Here is a 26175-nt window from a genome sequence, read left to right as displayed (position 1 = left end):
CTCTGCAACTGGATCCTGGACTTCCTGACAGGCAGACCCCAGGTACTAAGGTTAGGCAACAACACCTCCGCCACGCTGACTCTCAACACGGGGGCCCCCCCAGGGGTGTGTGCTCAGTACCCTCCTGTACTCCCTGTACACCCGTGACAACGCACGACTCCAACACCATCATTTAGTTTGCCAACGACATGGCGGTGGTGGGCCTGATTGCCAAGTCAGCCTACAGAGAGGAGGTTAAACAGCCTCTCCCTCAACGTCAACAAAACCAAGGAGCTTGATCGAGGACTACAGGAAGCTCTTTATTTGTACGTTTTTGAATTTGCGAACATGGAGACATTGACATCAACACAACATATCCAGTCCTTTATCCCCCCCACCCACCCCACCAAGGCATAATTTATTAAACATTTTTTTAAGCAGAATGATAAAAAAATAAAAAAATAAAAAATAAATATACACAAAAGGGAAAATACAATGAATAAAATAAATTCGGTCTCACAATAATGTAATCATATCTGCACACTGTAGCCAGTGACATAACTGCCTATACTGACAAAAAAATTATAGTTATTCTCCACTAGCAGCTCAAATACAATCTGGCCAATACAGCGTCCCCAGTCCTGGCCCCGGGGACCAAAGGGGGTACAAATCCCCACCCCTGCATCCAACGCACTCGACTTCAGACAGAAGTTTGGTAACGAGTTAGTACGCCCCTATTGACATTGACGGGGCTGTAGCTGAGAGGGTGAACAGCTTCAAGTTCTTCGGCATGCACATCAAAGAGGGCCTGACATGGACCAATCACGCCAACACCGTGGTGAAGCCAGCGCAACAGCGCCTATTCAACCTCAGGCTACTGAAGAAAACCAGGGAGTACAGGAGGGGGCTGATCACACCCCTGGAAGGCCCCCGTGTTGAGAGTCAGCTGTGGCGGAGGTGGCCCTCAGATCCTCAAGAAGTTCTACAGCTGCACCACAAGAACATCTTGACAGGCTGCATCACCACCTGGTATGGCAACGCCCTCAACCGCAAGGCTCTACAGAGGGTGGGTGCAAGCTTCCCAAAACTTCACTGGGGGCGAGCTCCCTGTCCTCCAAGGCATCTACACCAGGCGGTGTTTGAGGAAGGCCCAAAAGGTTATTAAGGAATCCAGTCACCCGAGCGATGGACTGTTCACTCTGCTACAGCTTCTATCACCTTCAGACTGTTGAACAGATAACCTTAGCGGTCTCCCTGAACAGACCTGTACCTTGTGACTATTACACCCTTGAGACCATCTGCACCTTAGAGACTATTTGCACTGTCCACACATCCAACCCTTATACACACACACAAACACACACACATTGCGTGCAGCTGCATTCCGAATTGATGATTACTTGTGTGCTGCCAGCTGTGGGCATGTGGGCAGGATTGAAACAAACCTAACCTTCATTTACGTTGTGATGCAGTCAAGACTACAAGTCTCAAAAAACTAAGTTTTGGACGAGACTGACCTTTTGACCAAAATGATCCTATTTACACTTAGTAGTCAATTTTGTCGGTAGAATAAATGTTTCTGACTCATATCGATGCCTCATAGGCTGTTTTCTAAATTTAGTTTAGGGGCAGTTGCTCTTTAAGTTTAACAGGTGCTCTTTACGACAGACTTAAAACGAGGTGAAATAAAACAGTTTGTTTTTTCTCTCACCAAGTTAGGTACTCAATTGGTGGAATGACCCTAAGATCTGTGGAATTGTGTGCTTAACATGTGCTCCACTACCACATCATTAAATGTGAATTTTAGGATTTTTTATGGGCTCTACAGTGTGTCTAGGTTTGAATGTTTGTTGAATGTTTGTGTGGGTTTTACTCACCATCATTGGTATGTCTCACACAGTCCTGAAAAACTGCATGCCACTTCTTCTGCTCTTTCTCCGTTACCACACAGAAGTAGTAGTGGCGGGCATACGGGTGCCACAGGATCAGAAGGAACTCGGTGGCACACTTCAGGAAGGGAGCGTTGCCCACTTTAGCCTTTACATCTGAAACACACGCATTCCTCTATCAGTCGGTGGCCACATCGCCCTTTCTGCATGGTTTTGGAATCATACACTCACACTGAAAACAACTTAAAGGCCCAGTATAGTCAAAAAGCAGATTTCCCTGTGTTTTATATGGCATTTGAATACTAGTAGTTTAAAGTAACACATGATCACACCCATAGCCTCGAGTTCTTTAGAACATCAAATGACATTGAGATGTTCATAATAAGAACAGTATTAAGCCTTCCAATTTAAAGGATTATATTTGACAATTGGGTGAGCAGTTGCAACATGTGCCTCACGCCCATCCCTGCTACTCTCCTCCACACCTGCCCTGGTTTTCAGTCGTAACATGTTCTCACCAGGCAGGCTGTTGTTGAGTAGCTCCAGGTACTGATCCATCGAGGTCAGAACTTTGTATCCGGCACAGTTGATGGTTCCTTTGGGGTGCAGCCCTCTCTCATGAGACTGGACGGGAACATAAGGACATGGTAGACTTAAGAGAATGATACATGCAGATATAGGAGCATTTCATTAGCTAATTCACTAATACGGACATAAAATACACCATCATAATACAACTGAGCTAAGGTGTGTGTGTATATTATATATCACACACACAACCAGTCAATTTGACACACCTACTCATTCAAGGGTTTTTCTTTATTTTTACTACATTTTACATTGTAGAATAATAGTGAAGACATCAAACTATGAAATGACACATATGGAATCATGTAGTAACAAAAAAAAAAAGTGTTAAACAAATCAAAATATATTTGAGATTCTTCAAAGTAGCCACACTTTGCCTTGACAGCTTTGCACACTCTTGGCATTCTCTCAACCAGCTTCACCTGGAATGCTTTTCCAACAGTCTTGAAGGAGTTCCCACATATACTGAGAACTTGTTGGCTGCCTTTCCTTCACTCTGCGGTCCAACTCATCCCAAACCATCTCAATTGGGTTGAGGTCGGGACCCGTGCAGGCGAGGTCATCTGATGTAGCACTCCATCAATATCCTTGGTTAAATAGCCCTTACACAGCCTGGAGTTGTGTTTTGGGCCATTATACTGTTGAAAAACAGATGATAGTCCCACTAAGCACAACCCAGATGGGATGGTGTATCGCTGCAGAATGCTGTGGTAGCCATGCTGGTTAAGTGTGCCTTGAATTCGAAATGAATCGCAGTGTCACCAGCAAAGCACCCCCACCCCATCACACCTCCTCCTCCATGCTTCATGATGGGAACCACACATGCGGAGAACATCCGTTCACCTACTCTGTATCTCACAAAGACATGGTGGTTGGAACCAAAAATCTCAAACTTGGACTCACCAGACCAAAGGACAGATTTCACCGGTCTAATGTCCATTGCTCGTGTTTCTTGGCCCAAGCAAGTCTCTTCTTATTATTGGTGTCCTTTAGTAGTGGTTTCTTTGCAGCAATTCGACCACGAAGGGCTGATTCTGTCTCCTTTGAACAGTTGATGTTGAGATGTATCTGTTACTTGAACTCTGTGAAGCATTTATTTGGGCTGCAATCTTGAGGTGCAGTTAACTAATGAAGGTATCCTCTGCAGCAGAGTTAACTCTGGGTCTTCCTTTCCCTGTGGTGGTCCTCAAATGAAAGCCAGTTTCATCATTGCGCTTAATGGTTTTTGCGACTGCACTTAAAGAAACTTTCAAAGTTCTTGAAATGTTCCATATTGACTGACCTTCATGTCTTAAAGTAAGGATGGACTGTCATTTCTCTTTACTTATTTGAGCTGTTCTCGCCATAATATGGACTTGGTCTTTTACCAAATAGGGCTATCTTCTGTATACTCCACCTACCTTGTCACAACACAACTGATTGTGTCAAACGCATTAAGGAAACAAATTCCACAAATGAACTTTTAACAAGGCACACCTGTTAATTAAAATGCATTCCAGGTGACTACACCATGAAGCTGGTTGAGAGAATTCCAAGAGTGTACAAAGCTGTCATCAAGGCAAAGGGTGAATACTTTGAAGAATCTCAAATGATTCCATATGTGTTACTTCATAGTTTTGAGGTCTTCTCTATTATTCTACAATGTAGAAAATAGTCAAAATAAATTAAAACCCTGGAATGAGTAGGTGTGTCGAAACTTTTGACTGGTACACTGTGTGTGTGTGTGTGTGTGTGTGTGGGACATTGGAATTAAATTCTCCCTTACCGCTTTGTTGTCATAGTAGTTAATGTTGTAGGAGTCAGGAACGAAGAGGAAACGGTTTCTCCATTTCTTGTTCTCCTCCAGAAACTGGAACAGAGCTCCAGAGAAGATGGACCTATTCTCCAGCGGGGCCTGAGTGGGACAGACAGGGGAGTCAGTACACATCCCAATGATGACTGGCAAGAACGGACATCACCTCTGTGTGGATAGAGCCATATTCATGGACAGTACATTTTTACGTCAACAATAAATTCCATGATTTTGTAATACTCCAGAAAGCCAAGGAGTGGCCTAAAGCTTTAAGCCCTTGCGTTCCTTTAGAAACATCAGGCATACTTATACTGCATGCCATGTGTAATACTACTGTCTGTAAGTGATATCTCAACTGTAGCCTAGACACTGGAGTAGTGTTGTTTAGTTTACCCAATCATAAGCCCACCCAGTCAGTATTGTTGTTCTCAGGAAAACAGCAGGCATGTCTCAAAAACCTCACTTACTCACCAGAGACAATTAAACTATGTGTATCCCAAGTGACACCCTATTACCTTAGTAGTGCATTACTTTTGAACAGAGCTACATAGGGAATAGTGTAGCACTTCTGATGCGGATCAAGACTTCGGTCACTTCCACACAGCTTCATGTAGTTATAGTAGCATTCTGAGTGCAGCGGTTGCACCGGACAGAATGTAACCGTTTCTCTTTAAAAAGGTAATGGCACTGTGCAGGCTTGAAAAAGGTGAATTAAACCATGGCTAGAGACACTGGACACCCAGGAGAATATATATAAAGAGTTTACTAGGTGTGACGCCACTCGCCCTAAAGTCAACTGTAGCAGTTGTTCAAGCTTACTTCTCACTTTGTCAGTAGCACGGTTAACTTGAGATCTCACTGCAGATGAGGTCACCACGACACACCATGGCTGCTTGTTCCTCACTAGCCTGCTAGCTAACATCTGCTACACAGAGATAGAGCCATACAAGGGAAACGGAGATCTTTCCCTCCGTACCATGTAACTCTAAAGCAGACGACTGGCTGAAGTGGAAGTGGCCTTCGAAATCAAGGCTACTGTCATTCTGTATTTATAATAAACTATCTCGTGATCTAAACACACTTAAATCTTCAGAACACACTGAAAGCATGGGAGTGTAAATCAGCATCTGTCCTGAGTCACTCTTAGATTGCCATTCATTTGATGTAGTGTGATGTGAGCTTCAGGTTCAACATAATGTGGGCAAAGTGTTCCAAGTGTCAGCACTTCATGAGAAACTGCAGATATTATTCCATCACCTTCTCAGGGAAGACACAGTAGGAATAAAGGAGTATGGAAGAGGGGAACAAGGAGAAGAAACAGGGACAGGAGAGGAGGACGTGTTCGTTACCTTGCGGCGCAGCAGCTGTGGCTGGGGCCCCCCTCCTCCCTCAATGTCAAAGCGGACCTTGTTGAAGAGAGCCACTGCATACTGCTGCTCATACAGACGGCCAAACTCTCCAATCACCTCGCCTGTCCGGGCTGCATGGGGAAGGGAGGAGAGGCGGGGTCAGTTGTTACAAATTAAGTGGTGTATAATGACACACAGCCACATGCTCCAAACAGGAGGCTCCTGCTCTATAGGCCATTCTGGCTCCGACAATGCTTACTTAATGACATATTCCCCATGTCAACAGTGATGTATTAGTTAGTGTATTCTGAATTCATGTGTTACAGTTGAAGTCGGAAGTTTACATACACTTAGGTTGGAGTCAGTAAAATTAGTTTTTCAACCACTCCACAAATTTCTTGTTAACAAACTATCGTGTTGGCAAGTCAGTTAGGACATCTACTTTGTGCATGACACAAGTAATTTTTCCAACAATTGTTTACAGACAGATTATTTCACTTATAATTCACTGTGTCACAATTCCAGTGGGTCAGAAGTTTACATACACTAAGTTGACTGTGCTTTTAAACAGCTTGGAAAATTCCAGAAAATTATGTCATGGCTTTAGAAGCTTCTGATAGGCTAAATGACCTAATTTGAGTCAATTGGAGGTGTACCTGTGAATGTATTTCAAGGCCTACATTCAAAAGCAGTGCCTCTTTGCTTGACATGGGAAAATCAAAAGAAAACAGCCAAGACCTCAGACAAAAAAAATTGTAGACCTCCACAAGACTAGTTCATCCTTGAGAGCAATTTCCAAATGCCTGAAGGTACCACGTTCATCTGTACAAACAATAGTATGCAAGTATAAACACCATGGGACCACGCAGCCATCATACTGCTCCGGAAGGAGACGCGTTCTGTCTCCTAGAGATGAACGTACTTTGGTGCGAAAAGTGAGAATCAATCCCAGAATAACAGCAAAGGACCCTGTGAAGATGCTGGAGGAAACCGGTACAAAATTATCTATATCCACAGTAAAACGAGTCCTATATCGACATAACCTGAAAGGTCGCTCAGCAAGGAAGAAGCCACTGCTTCAAAACCGCCATAAAAAAGCCAGACTACGGTTTGCAACTGCACATGGGGACAAAGATCATACTTTTTGGAGAAATGTCCTCTGGCTGATGAAACAAAAATAGAACTGTTTGGCCATAATGACCATCGTTATGTTTGGAGAAAAAAGGGGGATGCTTGCAAGCCGAAGAACACCATCCCACCAAAATTATATGGATATATTGAAGCAACATCTCAAGACATCAGTCAGGAAGTTAAAGATTGGTCGCAAAAGGGTCTTCAAAATGGACAATGACCCCAAGCATACTTCCAAAGTTGTAGCAAAATGGCTTAAGTACAACAAAGTCAAGGTATTGGAGTGGCCATCACAAAGCGCTGACCTCAAATCTAGAGAGAATTTGTGGGCAGAACTGAAAAAGCGTGTGTGAGAAAGGAGGCCTACAAACCTGATTCAGTTACACCAGCTCTGTCAGGAGGAATGGGCCAAAATTCACCCAACTTATTGTGGGAAGCTTATGGAAGGCTACCCGAAACGTTTGACCAAAGTTATACAATTTAAAGGCAATGCTACCAAATACTAATTGAGTGTATGTAAACTTCTGACCCACTGGGAATGTGATGAAAGAAATAAAAGCTGAAATAAATCATTCTCTCTACTATTATTCTGACATTTCACATTCTTAAAATAAAGTGGTGATCCTAACTGACCTAAGACAGGGAATTTTTACTAGGATTAAATGTCAGGAATAGTGAAAAACTGAGTTTAAAAGTATTTGGCTAAGGCGTATGTAAACTTCCGACTTCAACTGTATGTAAAGGTCTTTGAGAGAGCAAACGGCCACTTCTCTCGCCTTCCAGTGCACCATTACCTCAATTCCTTATCACGGTGTAAAACAACAAATGGAAAGTAAAACACAGGCTTTGAAGAATGTACAGCATTTCACACAGTCCTTTGTGTCCTTTATCAGAATGTCCACACGGTCATGTTTGCATTACCCGGAGTTAGCCTTCAGTTCACAGATCCTTTTACTCTACCCAGTAACGGAGTTGGCATGGAAACAAAACCTGGCACATTATCAATCTTTGTGGAACTGAAAAGGCCCTGACTTCAAAGTTATATCATGGACTAGGGCTGGAAATTGCCAGGGACCTTTCTATTTGACCTAGATAGTTTGTGTGTATGCATTGATATGTAGGATACATGTGCCTTTTTTTAAATTATGTAGTTCTGTCTTTGCGCTGTTCTTGTCTATTGATGTTCTGTATGTCATTCTGTATTATGTTTTGTGTGGACCCAAGGAAGAGTCGCTGCTGCTTTTGAAACAGCTAATGGGGATCCTATTAAAATACCAAAATATATGATATTATCATGATACTTAGGTGCTGATACAATATGTATTGCTATTTGATACTGTCATTTTATTGCGATTTGATGTTCCAAACATATTGCTTCCCATATGTCTGCTGCAGATGGACAAGAGAGAGTCATAAGAAAATTAGTTTGATCAGTCATGGAAATGAAAAGTGCTGAAACCAATTTGGGTCACTATATAAAAAGATGGAGAACAAGCTATGAAGGAAAAATACTGGAGTTTTGGTGCAGGTACAGCCAACTCGCACAGAAACTATATTGCAATATTGTCTAAAAAATATGATATACCAAAGATTACATCCCGATATCTAACTATCGATTTATTTCTCCATCACCATCACCATCCTGGACCTTCTCCAACAAACTATTTGAGCCGTTTCTTTATGTGACTCATACCGAGCGAGGCCATTTCTGGTGTTATCGGTCTCTTTATGTCTAGGCTATTTCAGAGAGAAGGGAGAAGAAGAAAAAAGTCAAATTTGTTTGTTTTTACTTGTCTCTTTATTTCGAGAGTGGTGCTATAAATGTAGCGTGGCGAGGAATGGTCTGCTGGCAGGGCAGCGGGCTCTGGTCAAAAGTAGTGCACTATGTAGGGAACAGAGTAACATTTGGGACGCAGACCCAGAAAGTGAGAGAAAGAGAGAGCTGGAACCAGGCCAGTAGGGGAAATAAAGAACCACCTGACTGGTGCCAAATAGTTTGTGTTCTCCTGAAAGAGGACAGCAAGAGTCCTTCCATCTGTTGCTCTTTAGACCAATCATATTCTAAGACCACCAACCAAAGATCACTCAGGACCCAGCTGGGGGAGAAAAATTGCATAAAATATAAATAATTGTGTGTATGTGAGTAGTAGCCCAACCGAGTGAGTGACTAAATGATATTGCCAAAATAGAATTACAAAATTGGCTAAATCTGTATTTCTGATACTATAGCACTTACACTGGAAATATGATGTTTGATAGTAATTATAGTTGGAGCAGAGATAATCTTTCTCTGATCCCATCTGTTCTGCATTAAGTTTATGAAATGTTTCTTTTGCTGGGACTGGGAGAGAGGTGGTTGGGTGAAAATAATGAGAGATGGATCAGATTTGCTTTCTAAAGACTGAGGCTACAGTATAATTAAGGGCTCTGGTAAAGCCATTAGGCAGGCAGGAGCAGCGTCTGGGGGGACTGGACATTAGAACGAACTGGGTTCGTAAGGAACTAGGCTAAGAAGACATGGGGAGGGGTTGAAAATCACAAATGATTTTGTGGGAATGATAGGCTCACAGCAAAGTCCACCTTGTGCCACTCCTTCCTATGGCCTTCCAACACAACACAGGCCTTCCATAAGATTACTGAACCGACGCGCTGATAGGCCCCCAGTGTCTCAGTGGAAGAGGGAATAAAGTAACAACTCTATCCATTTTCATTCTTCCACTCAACTGGGCCACCCACCACTCTCTCGCTGTCCATCCCCTGTACTGTGTCTCAGAGTAGAGTGTGTGTCTATGAGACTTGAGGACCATGGTACAGAGAAGGAATAGCAGGTGACATGTTGGTGGTGGTTTTAGGGTAGCCTTTCATCGCTGTATCACTGTTTGTGCAGTGACTCACAATCCATCTTGAACAAACATCTGACTGTAGACAGAGGACAAAAACTGCAAGTTGCTCCTCCACTCCCAGTCAGTCCAAACCCATCCAGTCACCAGATGTTTGCTCAACTAAACTCTCTCCCACAGATTCTGACTGCTTCATCCCTTAGTTATGAGAGCTAGGTCAAAGACAATGGATGGTTCCACAGGCCACAGCTATTCGGACATAGGTCACCTCTAGGTGAAGTGAGCCGAGCCTGTGTCAGCATGTTTCTGCCCTCCTTGTCAGCTATCGTCATGCCAAACATGACAATTTCATAGGGAGTTGGCAAGATTACAGAAACAGATCTGGGACCAGGCTAAAGTGAGTCTAATGCACTGCAACTCTGTTGCAGAAAAAGCTAAAAAAATATATGGTCAGGTCAGAAGTAGTAATACTGGCTGTGACCATATGCAAAAAAAATAAAAACATTTTAAATAGGACAAATACTGTATAAGCACCCACCAAAATGAATATTATTAATTATTAGAATGAAATAAGGTTAAAGAATAGAAAGGCCCAAACACTGTAATTAAAACTTCTGTTTGACCTGATGAAGATCTTCTTGATCAAAAACAGTGTCATTGTGTAACCTTTATTTAACTAGGCAAGTCAGTTAAGAACAAATTCTTATTTACATTGACCGCCTACCCCGGCCAAACCCGGACGACGCTGGGCCAATTGTGTGCCACCCTATGGGACTCCCAATCACAGTCGGATGTGATGCAGCTTGGATTCGAACCAGGTACTGCAGTCTTAGACCACTGCGCCACTCAGGAGTTTTTTTAGGATGCGAGTATGACCAACCATTTCTACCAAAATAAGATGACACAAAGCTTGGGGAATGTCCTGGTGGGCCAGCTGGCTGACTGGTGAGGAAGTCTCTGCATTATGTAACAATTAATAACAACTTAGTCGGGGGGGGGGGGGGAATTCTAGTGTCTTCATAGTGCTACTGATGGAACAAAACCTGGAAATCAGTTCAGGGCTTAGACACACTCCAGCAATAAAAAATAAAAATAAAAAATCCCTTTGAAAAACTGAACCAGTGAGAGGGAGCTAGGAAAGAGAGTTGGCCTGGGAATGGTTCCCATGTTGGGGGGGTGTGGAGAAGACAGTCACTTTTGAAAGCTTGGAATGACAGGCCTGAGGAGGAGTAACAACCACAAGATACAACAGTGCGTGCGTGCGTGTGTGTGTGTCACTTGATTGAGTCACATACTGACTTAGTTTCATGTGATCAAGGCGAGACAGTGACACTCTTCTCATTGTTCCCAAACATGACATTAGAATAGCAATCATGATGAAATTATACAGTCAGATTGGCAGTCTTAATCCTCTGTTAAACGTGTTTAGAAAGCCTACAAGTGATTGAAGTCACAAGGTAACTGAAAGAGCACTCTGTATGGCTTTGGCAGACTTCATAACACTAACAATATTCACAATGAGGTGTGAGCGGTTGATTTGGCGCATGACACAGTTGACATGCTCTCAACACTGTCCTTTGATGTACTCGGTTGTTTGTGAGGTATGATCACATGGTGGCAGGACCACTGGCCTTCTTTAAAAATAAAAATAAATGAAAAGCTTAATTTATCTCAGTACATGATGTCTAACTAGACAGCATGCGGTAGCTGGGCTCACAGATAATACTGCCCCCTATTCAACTGGCCTTTAGTGTCTTGTAGGCTACAGTTGAATAAACTTCCCTGGAACTTTTCTGTGAAGGCGAAACGGTCCACTGTAAACTTTCCTGAAGAACAGCAAACTCTCCCGACTCGGACTTTGTGCTGTTGCTGCCGTTCGTAAACTTCGCCCGAATCAAAAATGTTAACTCAATTTCAAAACATTGTGTTGTATGAAAACGAACCTACAGTACTGTGCGCTTCTGTCTTATGTACATCCCAAATGGCACCCTATCCCTTATATAGTGCAATACTTTTGACCAGGGCCCATAGGTCAATATAGGAAATGGGGTGCCATTCTAGGATGCAGCCTTAGTTGACACTAGATCCCATAATAACCAACCCTGTGCCCTAGAGGTTTGGAGCCAGAGTGTGAGAAATGTGATTCAGATGTGTGTGTGAGTTCTCTCTGCAGTGCGAGGATGGGTGAGGGTTTCTTGTTCTTCATGAAGAACAAAAAGTGTCTCCCCCACTGTCAAGAGCGGTGAGGGGGAGGAAGGGAGTGCTGACAGGGCATGTGTATCATCTCACATGAGATGGGGGTCACTCCTATGCAATACTTGTCCCTAAACCGATTTAAATGCGTTTGATGTAAAGTCCTAGTACATACAATGTGACATTTTACAGGACTCTACTATATATATATAAAAAAGTATTTAACCTTTATTTAACTAGGCAAGTCAGTTAAGATCAAAATTCATATTTTAGAATGATGGCCTACCAGAAAACAATGGGTTAACTGCCTTGTTCAGGAGACCAACGCACTAATCACTAGGCTACCTGCCGCCCCAAATCAAGAGGCACAAAAGAGCAATTGAAATGGAGAAAATCAGAGTACTGTAATTCAAATCACTATTGCAGACAATTGGCAGTCAGATACAATATGCTATAGCGCCCAGACTGAAGAGTATCCTTCTGAGCATTGTGTACATGTTCAGCCCGGCTAGGCGGCAACTATGTGGGAGTTGCACCAGGGCCACATTCTTTTATGTGTTAGTTAGGCAATCCACGTCAAAATCATGATTGTGTATACTATAAAGTTAATCTTTACACTGTCAAGCAGTAACACCGAGGCTGAGAGCAATAAGGTAATTGCATTTCACCATATTACCATCCTCCATTCAAAGAAACACTTCATTGTTCCCTTTAATCCATTTTCATGGAGAAGAAAAGATAGACGAGTTAAAAAGATGGAAGAAATAGAAATGGGGAGCATCTTGGCTCTGTTATTGTGAGACTAGCTGACGCTGTGCTAGGTTGTTCATTTGGTGTGCCGTCGTGTCCCAGCTAATTGTGTTGGGGGCCTCAGCAGTGCTGAGTCTGGGTGAAAGCTGGGTTACTGTCTTGTCATGTTCCAATGACTCACAGGAGAACGCTCAGTCTCAAATAGCACTTTAATCTCTTTATTGAGCAGAGCCAAACGGGCACCCTACGCCCTATATTAGTGCACTACTTTCACGTCCCCCATAGCAACACTATATAGGGAATAGGGAGAACTTCACTGGGAGAAAGGATGTTTGATATGCTTTTTACATTTGTATCACAAACCATTTTTTGGAAAATTATGAAAGTGGCCAAAGGCAGCAGAAATGTAATGTGTTTGAAGAGCACATTGTTCCAAACAATGTCTAAAAAATAAAATAAAAATCAAGAGTACTTTTGAGATATTCATATTAATATTTTTTATGTTGAATAAATGAATGTGAAAAATGTTATGAGAATCTAGACATAATTCATTTTTAAGAGCACATAAGGAGTAAAATGACACCAATATGCTGCTGTATCATGTAGGGTTCACAGAGTCTTCTTACAAGAGGCATGTATAGGTCTAAAAAGGGCCTAAAATGGCAACTTTCTAAATTATTTTCAAAAAAGTGATACAAATGTAAAATGCATATCAAACATCCTTCCTCCTAATGAAGTTTGTGAGAATATCCAGAACAATCTGAGATACCCAAAAATATGTTTGCGTGCAATTACCCTAGGGTGTCATTTTGGAATGCATCCGAAATCTTTACCAACCACATCCATACATCAAATTGACTACTTAATTACTTTAGGGAAGTACATGTTGAACAACTGCATTTAAACAGCTGAATAGCCTATGGGTGGGTGGGTGGGTAAATGTATGGTATGCACTAGCCCTCAAACTCTAGGTGACCTTCTGCCTTCTCCCTACAGTTCTCAGCCATTAGATTAGTCCACGACTGGCATATGTGAACTACACTGAACAACAATATAAACAACATGCAACAATTTCAAAGATTTTACTGAGTTAGTTCATATAAGGAAAATCAGTCAATTGAAATACATTGATTAAGCCCTAATCTATGGATTTGACTGGGAATGACTGGGAATACAGATATGCATCTGTTGTTCACAAAAAGATAGGGGTGTGGACAGAAAGCCAGTCAGTATCTGGTGTGACCACCATTTGCCTCATGCAGCACGACATCTCCTTCGCATAGGAGTTGATCAGCCTGTTGATTGTGGCCTGTGGAATGTTGTCCCACTCCTCTTCAATGGCTGTGCGAAGTTGCTGGATATTGGCGGGAACTGAAACACGCCATCGTACACATCGATCCAGAGCATCCCAAACATGCTCAATTGGTGACATGTCTGGTTAGTATGCAGGCCATGGTAGAACTGGGACATTTTCAGCTTTCAGGAAATTGTGTACAGATCCTTGCGACATTGGGCAGTGCATTATCATGCTGAAACATGAGGTGATGGCGGTGGATGAATGGCACGACAATGGGCCTCAGGATATCTCTGTGCATTTAAATTGCCATTGATAAAGTGCAATTGTGTTCGTGGTCGGTAGCTTATGCCTGCCCATACCATAACCTCACCGCCACCATGGGGCACTCTGTTCACAATGTTGACATCAGCAAAGTGCTCGCCCACACAAGGCCCTACACACCGTCTACCATCTACCCGATACAGTTGAAACCGGGATTCATCTGTGAAGAGCACACTTCTCCAGCGTGCTAGTGGCCATCGAAGATGAGCATCTGACAGTTTGTGCAGATATTCTTTGGTTGTGCAATTCTTCGGTTGTGGAAACGATCCCGCAGGTGTAGAAGCCAGACGTGGAGGTCCTGGGCTGGCGTGGTTACATGTGGTCTGTGGTTGTGAGGCTGGTTGGACTTGCTGACAAATTCCCTAAAACGACGTTGGAGGCGGCTTATGGTAGGTAAATGAACATTCAATTATCTGACAACAGGTCTGGTGGACATTCCTGCAGTAAGGTGGATGGATCATCTTGGCGAAGGAGAAATGCTCACTAACAGGGATGTAAACACATTTGTGACCAAAATATGAGAGAAATGCGCTTTTTGTGTGTACGTAAAATTTCTTGTATCTTTTATTTCAGCTCATGAAACAAGTGACCAACACCTTACATGTTGCGTTTATATTTTTGTTCAGTGTGTAAGTGTAGGGTACAGATGGTAGTCATTCAAAAATCAAGGTAATCCATGCAACTTATTATGGGACTTGTTTAGTACATTTTTTAGGGTTGCCATAAAGGAGTCGAATACTCATTGACTCAAGATATTTCAGCTGTTAATTTTTTTTAAATTAATTTGTAAAAAAAAAAAAGAAAAACAATTCCACTTTGACATTATTGCCAGTGTTAGGCCAGTGACACAAAATCTAAATATAATGCATTTAAAATTCAGGCTGTAACACAACAAACATCACGATTGTGTGGTTAAACAATACATAGCATAACAGCCTACTGCATATTACACATGGCAGAAATATATATATATTTTTAAGATTTAAGGTGTCTTTGGTAAAAAAAAATCAAAAGAATTGTCTAGCCTACACTCCAAAATTAAACAAATTCTAGTAAATCGCCTTTGAGTGTTGATGAACGGCACGAGTATTATACATACTGGATGGACAGGTTACCTTATGCTACGCGTCAAACTTTCAATCCATGAGTCTGGGAAAGATCATACTCACCAAAAAAAGAAACATCCCTTTTTTAGGACTTTGTCTTTCAAAGACCTTGTAAAAAAAAATAAAAAAAATCACAGATCTTCATTGTAAAGTGTTTAAACACTGTTTCCCATGCTTGTTCAATGAACCATAAACAATTAATGAACATGCACCTGTGGAACGGTCGTTAAGACACTAACAGACGGTAGGCAATTAAGGTCACAGTTATGAAAACTTAGGACACTAAAGAGGCCTTTCTACTGACTATGCAAGGAGGCATGCAGATGTGGCCAGGGCAATAAATTGCAATGTCCGTACTGTGAGACGCCTAAGACAGTGCTACAGGGAGACAGGACGGACAGCTGATCGTCCTCGCAGTGGCAGACCACGAGTAACAAAACCTGCACAGGATCGGTACATCCGAACATCACACATGTACGGAATGGCAACAACATGTTTATGTTAATTAACGGTCAATTACGGTGAGACCAGGAGTCACTTTCAAGACAATAACCGTCTGACAAAATGTCATGACCGCCACGGCCCTTGCTGCAGCCCTATCCTACTAGTCTCAAAATGATGACCTCATTCAAGGGTTACCGGAATACAGTTATGATGTTCAGTCTTGGAACATGGCCACGTGTGGAGGGATTCCCTGAATGTAGCTCCTATCAGCATCAAGGCAACTCTAACTCTCTCAACAGAGCTGGACCAGAATATAAGCGGGGAGAACACACCAAGCAGCCAGTAAAACAGGGAAATTAGTCATGACACAGTGATATCTGATGATTCAAATATTAACTATTTTAACTGTAAGGGAACAGTCACCTTGGCTACATCCAGAATATAGTGACTGATTTTCAGTAGGAGTTCTCTCCCTCTCTGTCTGGCATGCTGTTTAGGTAAATATGTGGTTTGTGTGCGCAAACAGTGACGTATATGTGTGTGTGTGTGTGTGTCTCAGCACACAATAACGAACAGACATTTCCTCAGAGCAGACAAAGAATACCTTGACGTCTTCAGGCCCTTGACAGTCAGTACTTTAGAGACTGTGTGGCGCTCCGCTCTCTCTGTCCGAGACTCACAAGAGACTGACTGCAGCCCAAGGCCCCAAATATTCTAGTTTTCCAGCCACAAGCACACATGCTTTTTTCATGCATTCCTGTAATTCCACATCTGATATGTGTCTCTGGATTGGCTGGCCAACGCATTAAAAGTATGACTCCAAAAGAGAACATTGCTCACTTTATCATCAAGAGGATCACTCTCTCAGATGTTTCCCTGCTAAATGGCACAGGATTACTTGGAATAGGGAAAGACTTCATTTGTTATCTTCAAAACCTTTAATTGACATGTTTGGTTTTTCATAAGATAGCTCGACATTCTTCGTATTGATGTATTGTGTGCAGCCAGGGTTTATAATAGAACATGGCCATTCAAAAGAAAAATGTGTAGTTGATTAGGAGTCAGGATACCTCAATGAAGAATATAAGCATTGGTGTGCTAAGGCTAGGTAGGTGTTGATACTAAATGTCAATGTTGGGAGGGAGCGTCCATTCTCTCCTATGTTGCCCAACACACCATTACCCAGGGTTCTTTCTGGATCAAAATGGGGCTTAGGTGGTGGGCGTGACAGTGGCGTGGCCAATGGTACTGTATTTTCTGAAGCCCTCCTGTTGGCCGCAGTGACAAAATGTATTATTATTATAATACATTTCTTACCTTTAACTAGGCAAATCAGTTAAGAATAAATTCTTATCTACAATGACGGCCTACACCGGCCAAACCCTGACGGCGCTGGGCCATTTGTGCGCCGCCCTATGGTACTCCCAATCACGGCTGGTTGTGATACAGCCTGGATTCAAACCAGGGTGTCTGTAATGACGCCTCTAGCACTGAGAACCAGGGCCTTAGACCGCTGCGCCAGTCGGGAGCCCGAAAGCTGTTTTAAAGCACATTTCCTGCAATTATACACCTTTTTACATGTGGTGGAGATAACATTTTGCAGTTTAAAAGCAGATTTCCAGCAATTCTACACATTTTATGCTATCAGAGTGCCTCAAATATTATAACAAAATCAATGGTGGCCTTATGTCATGACAACAAAATAAACTCCTGAATGCATCATAAAAACATTTCAAAAAGATTCTCCCTGACTGTCTAGCTATTAGGGATCGGAGTTTGAAATAATTTCACTATTCGAATAGCATCATGAATTTTCGTTGGATATCCGGATATTCTAAATACCTATTTTTACCTGAGCCCTGCTGAGTGAGGGAGTAGCAGGCGCTCTATTGCTGCCACTGCAGAAGTATGGGGCGTTGTGTATAGCGAGAAGACGGAGGGAGAGAGAGACGCCAAGGCAACTCGGCTACAGCTAAGACTTGTAGAAAGCCACAATGTTATTTATCATCCCATATAACAGTGCCTGTTGACTGGAGTAGCCTAGAGAAGCTAGCTAGGTTAACTGAGGCCACCTGCTGTGCTTTCTCCCCAACTCCATTAAAAAAAACAGCAGCCTACCTGTTGGTTGCTCGTTGTAGCCTACTCCTCATGTCGCTAACTTTTAATTCCGTAAATTTTATTCCATCTTGCATTGCATTAGTAAACTCGCACTCCACTTGCTACATATTGTGTCTCTTTGTAGTTTATGTTGGCCAATTAACTTGGCAAAGCTACACAGGTCAAGGCTACTGGTCGGCCACATGTCTTTTTTGGGGGAGCGTCACGCACATCATAAAAACGACAAACTTTTCAAATGAATAATTAGAAATGTCATGGTATACCCTTGTATGTAACGTCACATGAATATTTTAATTTAGAAAAAGGCTTCAGTGTTAAAATATGGATATTTTAATTTAGAAAAAGGCTTCAGTGTTAAAATAAGGCCAAATATTTTTCGCCCCTCAACAAAATTAATACTCAAGTATTTGAATACTAACATCCGTTCGGATGACTTGGCCTGCACAATCACCCGAACTCAACCCAATTTGAGATGGTATGGGCGGAATTGGACCGCAGAGTGAAGGAAAAGCAGCCAACAAGTGCTCAGCATATGTGGGAACTCCAAGACTGTTGGAAAAGCATTCCAGGTGAAGCTGGTTGAGAGAATGTCAAGCATGTGCAAAGCTGTCATCAAGGCAAAGAGTGACTACTTTGAAGAATCTCAAATATATTTTGATTTGTTTAACACTTTTTTGGTTACTACATGATTCCATGTGTGTTATTTCATAGTTTTGATGTCTTCACTATTATTCTACAATGTAGAAAACAGTAAATATAAATTAAAACCCTGGAATGAGTAGGTGTGTCCAAACTTTTGACTGGTACTGTAGATGGCCCGAAAAAACTGACAGCCTGCCCAAGACTTTTCTACTCAGAAAAAAACCCTGTTAATCATGTGTTATGTTATTCCTCTCTAATCAAGGCACAATATCTCAGCTGCCTGTGGACAAGTTCCTACAGGCAGACCCATGAAGCTACTGGGATTATACAGACTGATGCACAAGAGTCTGATTATACAGTGAGATAAAACTCAGTCCTTATGGTCAGCATTGCCACGTGGGCTTCACATTGCTATCAACTCAAGTAAAGGGGATTTACATTAACAATACCCCCCCCCACTTTAAACCATGCCTCTGTGTAGTCTGATTAATCAGTCTGTAATACACAATGAATTGGTATATAGAGCCTGAAACATTTGTGTGCAAAATCATGTATATGTTCCATAAAAGACAGAATGCTGAAAAAAAGTTACATTTGAACTTAACATTTCTCTGTGCATTTTGTCCTTCAGCTCCTCAAACTTTGAGACAAAATATCCACAGGAAAATATTGTTCACCACATTTTTAGAGAGCCGGTAGGTATATGATTTGGCACCAAGGTAAAGTTTTATTTTGGATATTCGGTTCTCTTGTCAATAGCTATTCAACCAAGCATTCCATGACAATGAAAATGGTATACTCTGAATCAGGGGAGGATTGAGTACAATCCACACATTTTTTGTTAACATTTTTGTATAACTTTTTATTCAACATTCTGTCATTTAAGGAACATTTACACGATTTTGTACACAAAAGTTACAGGCTGTATATACCAATTCATTGTGTATTACAGCCTGATTAATCAGACTAGCGTCTGTGGTGACACTAACCCATTCATAGACGCTAACGGCCTACAGGGAGGAGTTGAGGGCCCTGGCGGAGTGGTGCCAGGAAAATAACCTCTCCCTCAACGTCAACAAAAGTAAAGTAAGGAGCTGATCGTGGACTTCAGGAGACAGCACACCCCCATCGACAGGGCAGCAGTGCAGAAGGTGAAAAGCTTCAAGTTCCTCAGCGTACACATCACTGACAATCTGAAATGGTCCACCCACATAGACAGTGTGGAAGAAGGTGCAACGCCTTACTGAAGAGCTCAGTGACTTTCAACGTGGCACCGTCATAGAATGCCACATTTCCAACAAGTCAGTTCATCAAATTTCTGGCCTGCTATTGCAGCCCCGGTCAACTGTAAGTGCTGTTATTGTAAAGTGAAAATGTATAGGAGCAACAACAGCTCAGCTGCGAAGAGGTAGGCCACACAAGCTCACAGGACCGCTGTGTGCTGAAGTGCGTAAAAATTGTCTGTCCTCGGTTGCAACACTCACTACCGAGTCCCAAACTGCCTCTGGAAGCAACGTCAGCACAATAACTGTTTGTCGGGAGCTTCATGAAATAGGTTTACATGGCCAAGCAGCAGCACACAAGCCTAAGATCACCATGCACAATGACAAGCGTCGGCTGGAGTGGTGTAAAGCTTGCCAGCATTAGACTCTGGAGCAGTGGAAACGCTTCACCATTTGGCAGTCTGACAGATGAATCTGCATTTAGCAAATGCCAGGAAAAAATGCTACCTGCCCAAATGAATAGTGCCCACTGTAAAGTTTGGTGGAGGAGGAATAATGATCTACGGCTGTTTTCCATGGTTTGGCCTAGGCCCCTTAGTTCCAGTTAACTAGACAATTCTGTGCATCCACCTTTCCTGTTTCAGCATGACAATACCCCCATGCACAAAGTGAGATGCATACAGAAATGGTTTGTCGAGATCGGTGTGGAACAACTTGACTGGCCCGCACAGAGTCCTGACCTCAACCCCATCGCTTCTGGATGAATTGGAACACCGACTGCGAGCCAGGCCTAATCGCCCTACATCAGTGCCCGACCTCACTAATGCTTGTGGCTGAATGGAAGCAAGTACCCGCAACAATGTTCCAACATCTAGTGGAAAGCCTGGGGGGGGGGTCAACTACATATTAATGCCCACCTGTGGTAAATTCAATTGATTGGACATGATTTGGAAAGGCAAACACCTGTTTATATAAAGGTCCCACAGTTGACAGTGCATGTCAGAGCAAAAACCAAGTAATGAGGTAGAAAGAATTGTCTGTAGAGCTCCGAGACAGGATTGTGTCGTGTTGACAGATCTGGAGAAGGTTACCAAAAATGTCTACAGCATTGAAGGTCCCAAAGAACACAATGAGCCCCATCATTCTTAAATGGAAGAAGTTAGGAATCACCAAGTCTCTTCCTAGAGCTGGCTACATGGCCAAACTGAGCAATCGGGGAGAAGGGCCTTGGTCAGGGAGGTGACCAAGAACCAGATGGTCACTGACAGAGCTCCAGAGTTCCTCTGTTGAGATGGGAGAACCTTCCAGAAGCACAATCATTTACATTTACATTTTAGTCATTTAGCAGACGCTCTTATCCAGAGCGACTTACAGTAGAGTGCATACATTTTATTACATTTTTTTTTTTTTTACATACTGAGACAAGGATATCCCTACCGGCCAAGAGCAGACGCTCTTATCCAGAGCGACTTACAGTAGAGTGCATACATTTTATTACATTTTTACATACTGAGACAAGGATATCCCTACCGGCCAAACCCTCCCTACCGGCCAAACCCTCCCTAACCCGGACGACGCTATGCCAATTGTGCGTCGCCCCACGGATCTCCCGGTTGCGGCCGGCTGCGACAGAGCCTGGGCGCGAACCCAGCCCAGCCTGGGCGCGAACCCAGAGACTCTGGTGGCGCAGCTATCACTGCGATGCAGTGCCCTAGACCACTGCGCCACCCGGGAGATCATCTCTGCAGCACTCCCCCAATCAGGCCTTTATAGTAGAGCAGCCAGACGGAAGCCACTCCTCAGTAAAAGGCACATGACAGCCTGCTTGGATTTCGCCACAAGGCACCTAAATACTCTCAGACCATGAGAAACAAAAATTATCTTGTCTGATGAAACCAAGATTGAAGTCTTTGGAGTGAATGCCAAGCGTCAAGTCTGGAGGAATCCTGGCACCATCCCTATAGTGAAGCATGGCGGTGGCAGCATTATGCTGTGGGGATGTATTTCAGCACAGGGACTGACAGATTAGTCAGGATCGAGGGAAAGATGAACGGAGCTCCAGAGTGCTCAGGAACTCAGACTCGGGCGAAGGTTCACCTTCCAACAGGACAACGACCCTAAGCACACAGCCAAGACAAAACACAAGTAGCTTCAAGACAAGTCTCTGAATGTTCTTGAGTGGCCCAGCCAGAGCCCGGACATGAACCCGATCAAACATCTCTGGAGAGACCTGAAAATAGCTGTGCAGCGACACTCCCCATTCAACCTGACAGAGCTTGAATGGATCTGCAGAGAAAAATGGGAGAAACTCCCCCAAATACATGTGTGCCAAGCTTCATACCCAAGAAGACTAGGCTGTAATCACTGCCAAGGGTGCTTTAAAGTACTGAGTAAAGGGTCTGAAGTTTTTCCTAGCCACCGTGCTTCTACACCTGCACTGCTTGCTGTTTGGGGTTTTAGGCTGGGTTTCTGTACAGCACTTTGAGATATCAGCTGATGTACGAAGGGCTATATAAATACATTTGATTTGAATACTTATGTAAATGCCATATTGTATTTTGAAAAAATACAGTTTGTAAAAAATTCTAAAAACCTGATTATGCTTTGTCATTATGGGGTATTGTTGGTGTAGATTGAGGCAAAACTATTTAATCAAGGGTGTAATGTAACAAAATGTGGAAAAAGTTAAGGGGTCTGAACATTTGCTGAATGCACTGTATATTTATACTCCGGACTCAGACATTGTACGTCCTAATATTTCTATATATTACTTTTAGATGTGTTAATTGTTGTGTATTGTTAGATATTACTGCACTGTTGGAGCTAGGAACATTTTGCTATACTGTTGGAGATAGAAGCATTTCGCTACACCCGCAATAACATCTGCTAAACGTGTGTATGCGACAAATTTGTTTACAGCTTTATTGCCTATTGACGATAGTATCTTCTGGTTGAGGGAGTTTGTTAAAATCCTGAACGCTCATTCTGAACGTTAAAATGCACGCTTGCAGTACGGTTTTGGAAACATAAGGAACTAATCTATCATATCAGCGAGAAATAATAACAAAAAAAGGTTCAAATACTACACACCTTTATAGGGTTAGTGTTCCCACATGGTCATATCTCAACTACTTACTACTTTACAACTATTTACATAGATTTTTAACAGATAACATAATGCTAATTAGCTATTGAGCATGCTCCGAACACCTGTGTGTAAGGATAGGTGGGGAGGAAGTGCAGCTGGTCAACGGGAGAAACCTGGTCTTAGAGTATTTGTATTATTCTGTACGGAAATCCGAGAAACTCAATTTAGTACACGTTTCGTATGGTAAGTAATAATTTGTGGATGTCTATCATTCATTTTGTATGATATGTTACAAATTACAATTTGTTGTACCTAACTATAGCTAGATGGTTAACGCTAATGTTAGCTAGCTTGCTAGGAGTTAAGTTAACTAAAAGGGTAAAGGTTAGGGGAAGGTTAGCTAACATGCTAAATACTTATAAGATAGTAAATTGTTTAAGTTTCTAAAATGCTAAAGTTGATCATCATGAGATTAGACCACAATCTATGGGTCGCTAGACGTACGTGTTATACAGTTGAAGTTGGAAGTTTACATACACCTTAGCCAAATATATTTAAACTCAGTTTCACAATTCCTGACATTTAATCCTAGTACAAATTCCCTGTCCTATGTAGTTAGGATCACCACTTTATTTTAAGAATGTGAAATGTCAGAATAATAGTAGAGAATTATTTATTTCAGCTTTTATTTCTTTCATCACATTCCCAGTGGGTCAGAAGTTTATATACACTCAATTCGTATTTGGTAGCATTGCCTTTAAAATGTTTAAATTGGGTCAAACGCGTCGGGTAGCCTTCCACAAGCTTCCCACAATAAGTTGGGTGAATTTTGGCCTATTCCTCCTGACAGAGCTGGTGTAACTGAGTCAGGTTTGTAGGCCTCCTTGCTCACACACACTTTTCCTGTTCTGCCCACACATTTTCTATAGGATTGAGGTCAGAGCTTTGTGATGGCCACTCCAATACCTTTACTTTGTTGTCCTTAAGCCATTTTGACACAACTTTGGAAATATGCTTGGGGTCATTGTCCATTTGCAAGACCCATTTGCGACCAAGCTTTAACTTCCTGACTGATGTCTTGAGATGTTGCTTCAATATATCCACATAATTTCCCTTCCTCATGATGCCATCTATTTTGTGAAGTGTACCAGTCCCATCCTGCAACAAAGCACCCCACAACATGATGCTGCCACCCCAGTGCTTCACGGTTGGGATGGTGTTCTTCGGCTTGCAAGCGGCCCCTTTTTCCTCCAAACATAATGATGGTCATTATGGCCAAACAGTTCGATTTTTGTTTAATCAGACCAGAGGACATTTCTCCAAAAGGTACGATATTTGTCCCCATGTGCAGTTGCAAACCGTAGTCTGGCTTTTTTAATGGCAGTTTTGGAGCAGTGGCTTCTTCCTTGCTGAGCGGCCTTTCAGGTTATGTAGATATAGGACTCGTTTTACTGTGAATATAGATACTTTTGTACCCGTTTCCTCCAGCATCTTCACAGGGTCCTTTGCTGTTGTTCTGCGATTGATTTGCACTTTTCGCACCAAAGTACATTCATCTCTTGGAGAAAGAATAAGTCTCCTTCCTGACCGGTATGATGGCTGCGTGTTCCCATGGTGTTTAGACTTGCGTACTATTGCTTGTACAGATGAACGTGGTACCTTCAGGCGTTTGGAAATTGCTCCCATGGATGAACCTGACCTGTGGAAGTCTACAATTTTTTTCCTGAGGTCTTGGATGATTTCTTTTGAGTTTCCCATGATGTCAATCAAAGAGGCACTGAGTTTGAAGGTAGGCCTTGAAATACATCCACAGGTACACCTCCAATTGACTCAAATGATGTCAATTAGCCTATCGGAAGCTTTCAAAGCCATGACATAACTTTCTGGAATCATCCAAGCTGTTTAAAGGCACAGTCAATTTAGTGTATGTAAACTTCTGACCCAATGGAATTGTGATACAGTGAATTAAGTTAAATAATCTGTCTGTAAACAATTGTTGGAAAAATTACTTGTGTCATGCACAAATTAGATGTCCTAACTGACTTGTCAAAACTATCGTTTGTAAACAAGAAAATTGGGGAGTGGTTGAAAAACGAGTTAATGACTCCAACCTAAGTGTATGTAAACTTGCCTTAAGTAACCTTCTGTCTTTTGTACCCATGCCAAACCTAAAATATATTAATTTAAAAGTATCCTGGAATTACATTTACTATGTTACGTCAAGTCTGAGACCATGCTGACTGGGGGCACACAACTTGTGGATCGGATATGTTCAAAACTGCTAGAGTATGTTATCTTTTTTACATTAAAAGATAAGAATATGTTTTGAAAAACGGTTTGAAAAGCTCTGATTGACGCTTCTGAACGTTAAAAGACAGCATCGATATTGTTGTTCACATGGAGCCAACCTTGGGCGAATGTAAGCTGAAAACCCTACCAATGGAGAACGGTTTTCGAGAGCTATGGTAACACTAAAGCTTGGGAACTGGAATCGAACTATTCCATATATTAGACACACGCCTAGTAGTTTACTTTACCTGCTATATTCATGATATAGAGAACGACAGTGTTTCCATTCAGAACACTAAAATGTTGCTGGTAACATTGACTATGAAGGCTATACTGCTCAGTTCCCTAGTTCTTATTCACGCATTTATGATCTGTAGTATGTATGTACACACAAAACATGCATTACTGTGGTAAAATCAAATAGACAAAATCCTAACGCACTCACCTTTAATGATCTCCCGCTTGCCCTCATCCAGGTGGCTCGAAATCAAGTCCCCCATAACAACAAATAAAACTTAATCCAGTGACAACAATGTCGTTCGTTTCAAAGGCAAATAGAACATACAAATATACTAAACAAATTAACAGGAACTATTTTGAACTCGTGTGCACACAGCGTGGTGAATGATTGGAAGAATGCAAGCGGTGGAGGGAAAGAGAATAAAAGTTGAGCTCGCCTTGAGCAGGAGGGAGACACCCTAAATGTGAGTCACTACTCGTTGAACTATGCCAGTCAGACATTTCTTTACGCATGTCGAAAGTGTGGTTTCGACAGAGGTAGTCCTACGACAGATGAGGCCAATTCACTAGTTTTAAGGGCGTGTCAAGAGATTGTAAACAAATTATAGCACAAACGGAATTATTTTTAGCTGAAAGATGGAGAGATTTTCTCTCCACAATAGTTTTACCAGCTGTGAAATACTTGCATTAAATGTGGGGTTTTATTCGATGTTGTACTATAAACCAAACTAATGAGTTTCAGCTATAAAATACACGACAAATGATCCTAAAATCATGATTAGATTAGCGCCGAGACCCCTAGAGGGCGTAGTTATTTCTGACGTCTTGTATTAACAGTCTACTGTATGTGTCGACTCAATCTACCCAGTCTTTGGAAACGATGTCGTCAAAATATA

The 26175-nt window shown here is 42.2% G+C and overlaps 1 protein-coding gene across 1 annotated transcript in view; it reads right to left on the bottom strand.

The window, feature by feature from the left end:
- LOC139576416 (protein Niban 2-like) overlaps positions 1–25624 on the bottom strand; it is a 57538-nt gene extending 31914 nt beyond the window's left edge. Inside the window, exons 1-5 of the mRNA XM_071402529.1 lie at positions 25485–25624; positions 5598–5728; positions 4222–4350; positions 2387–2492; positions 1857–2024 (exon numbers count right to left, since the gene is read on the bottom strand). Of these exons, the coding sequence (XP_071258630.1) occupies positions 1857–2024; positions 2387–2492; positions 4222–4350; positions 5598–5728; positions 25485–25539 (589 nt within the window). The 5' untranslated portion in view covers positions 25540–25624. The remainder of the gene's footprint in view (positions 1–1856; positions 2025–2386; positions 2493–4221; positions 4351–5597; positions 5729–25484) is intronic.
- Positions 25625–26175: the final 551 nt, after the last annotated feature.

Source organism: Salvelinus alpinus, chromosome 5 (genome assembly GCF_045679555.1).
Source record: "Salvelinus alpinus chromosome 5, SLU_Salpinus.1, whole genome shotgun sequence".
Lineage (NCBI taxonomy): Eukaryota > Metazoa > Chordata > Actinopteri > Salmoniformes > Salmonidae > Salvelinus > Salvelinus alpinus.
Note: the sequence above shows the minus strand (reverse complement) of the source record. Positions and strands in the feature narration are given on the sequence as shown.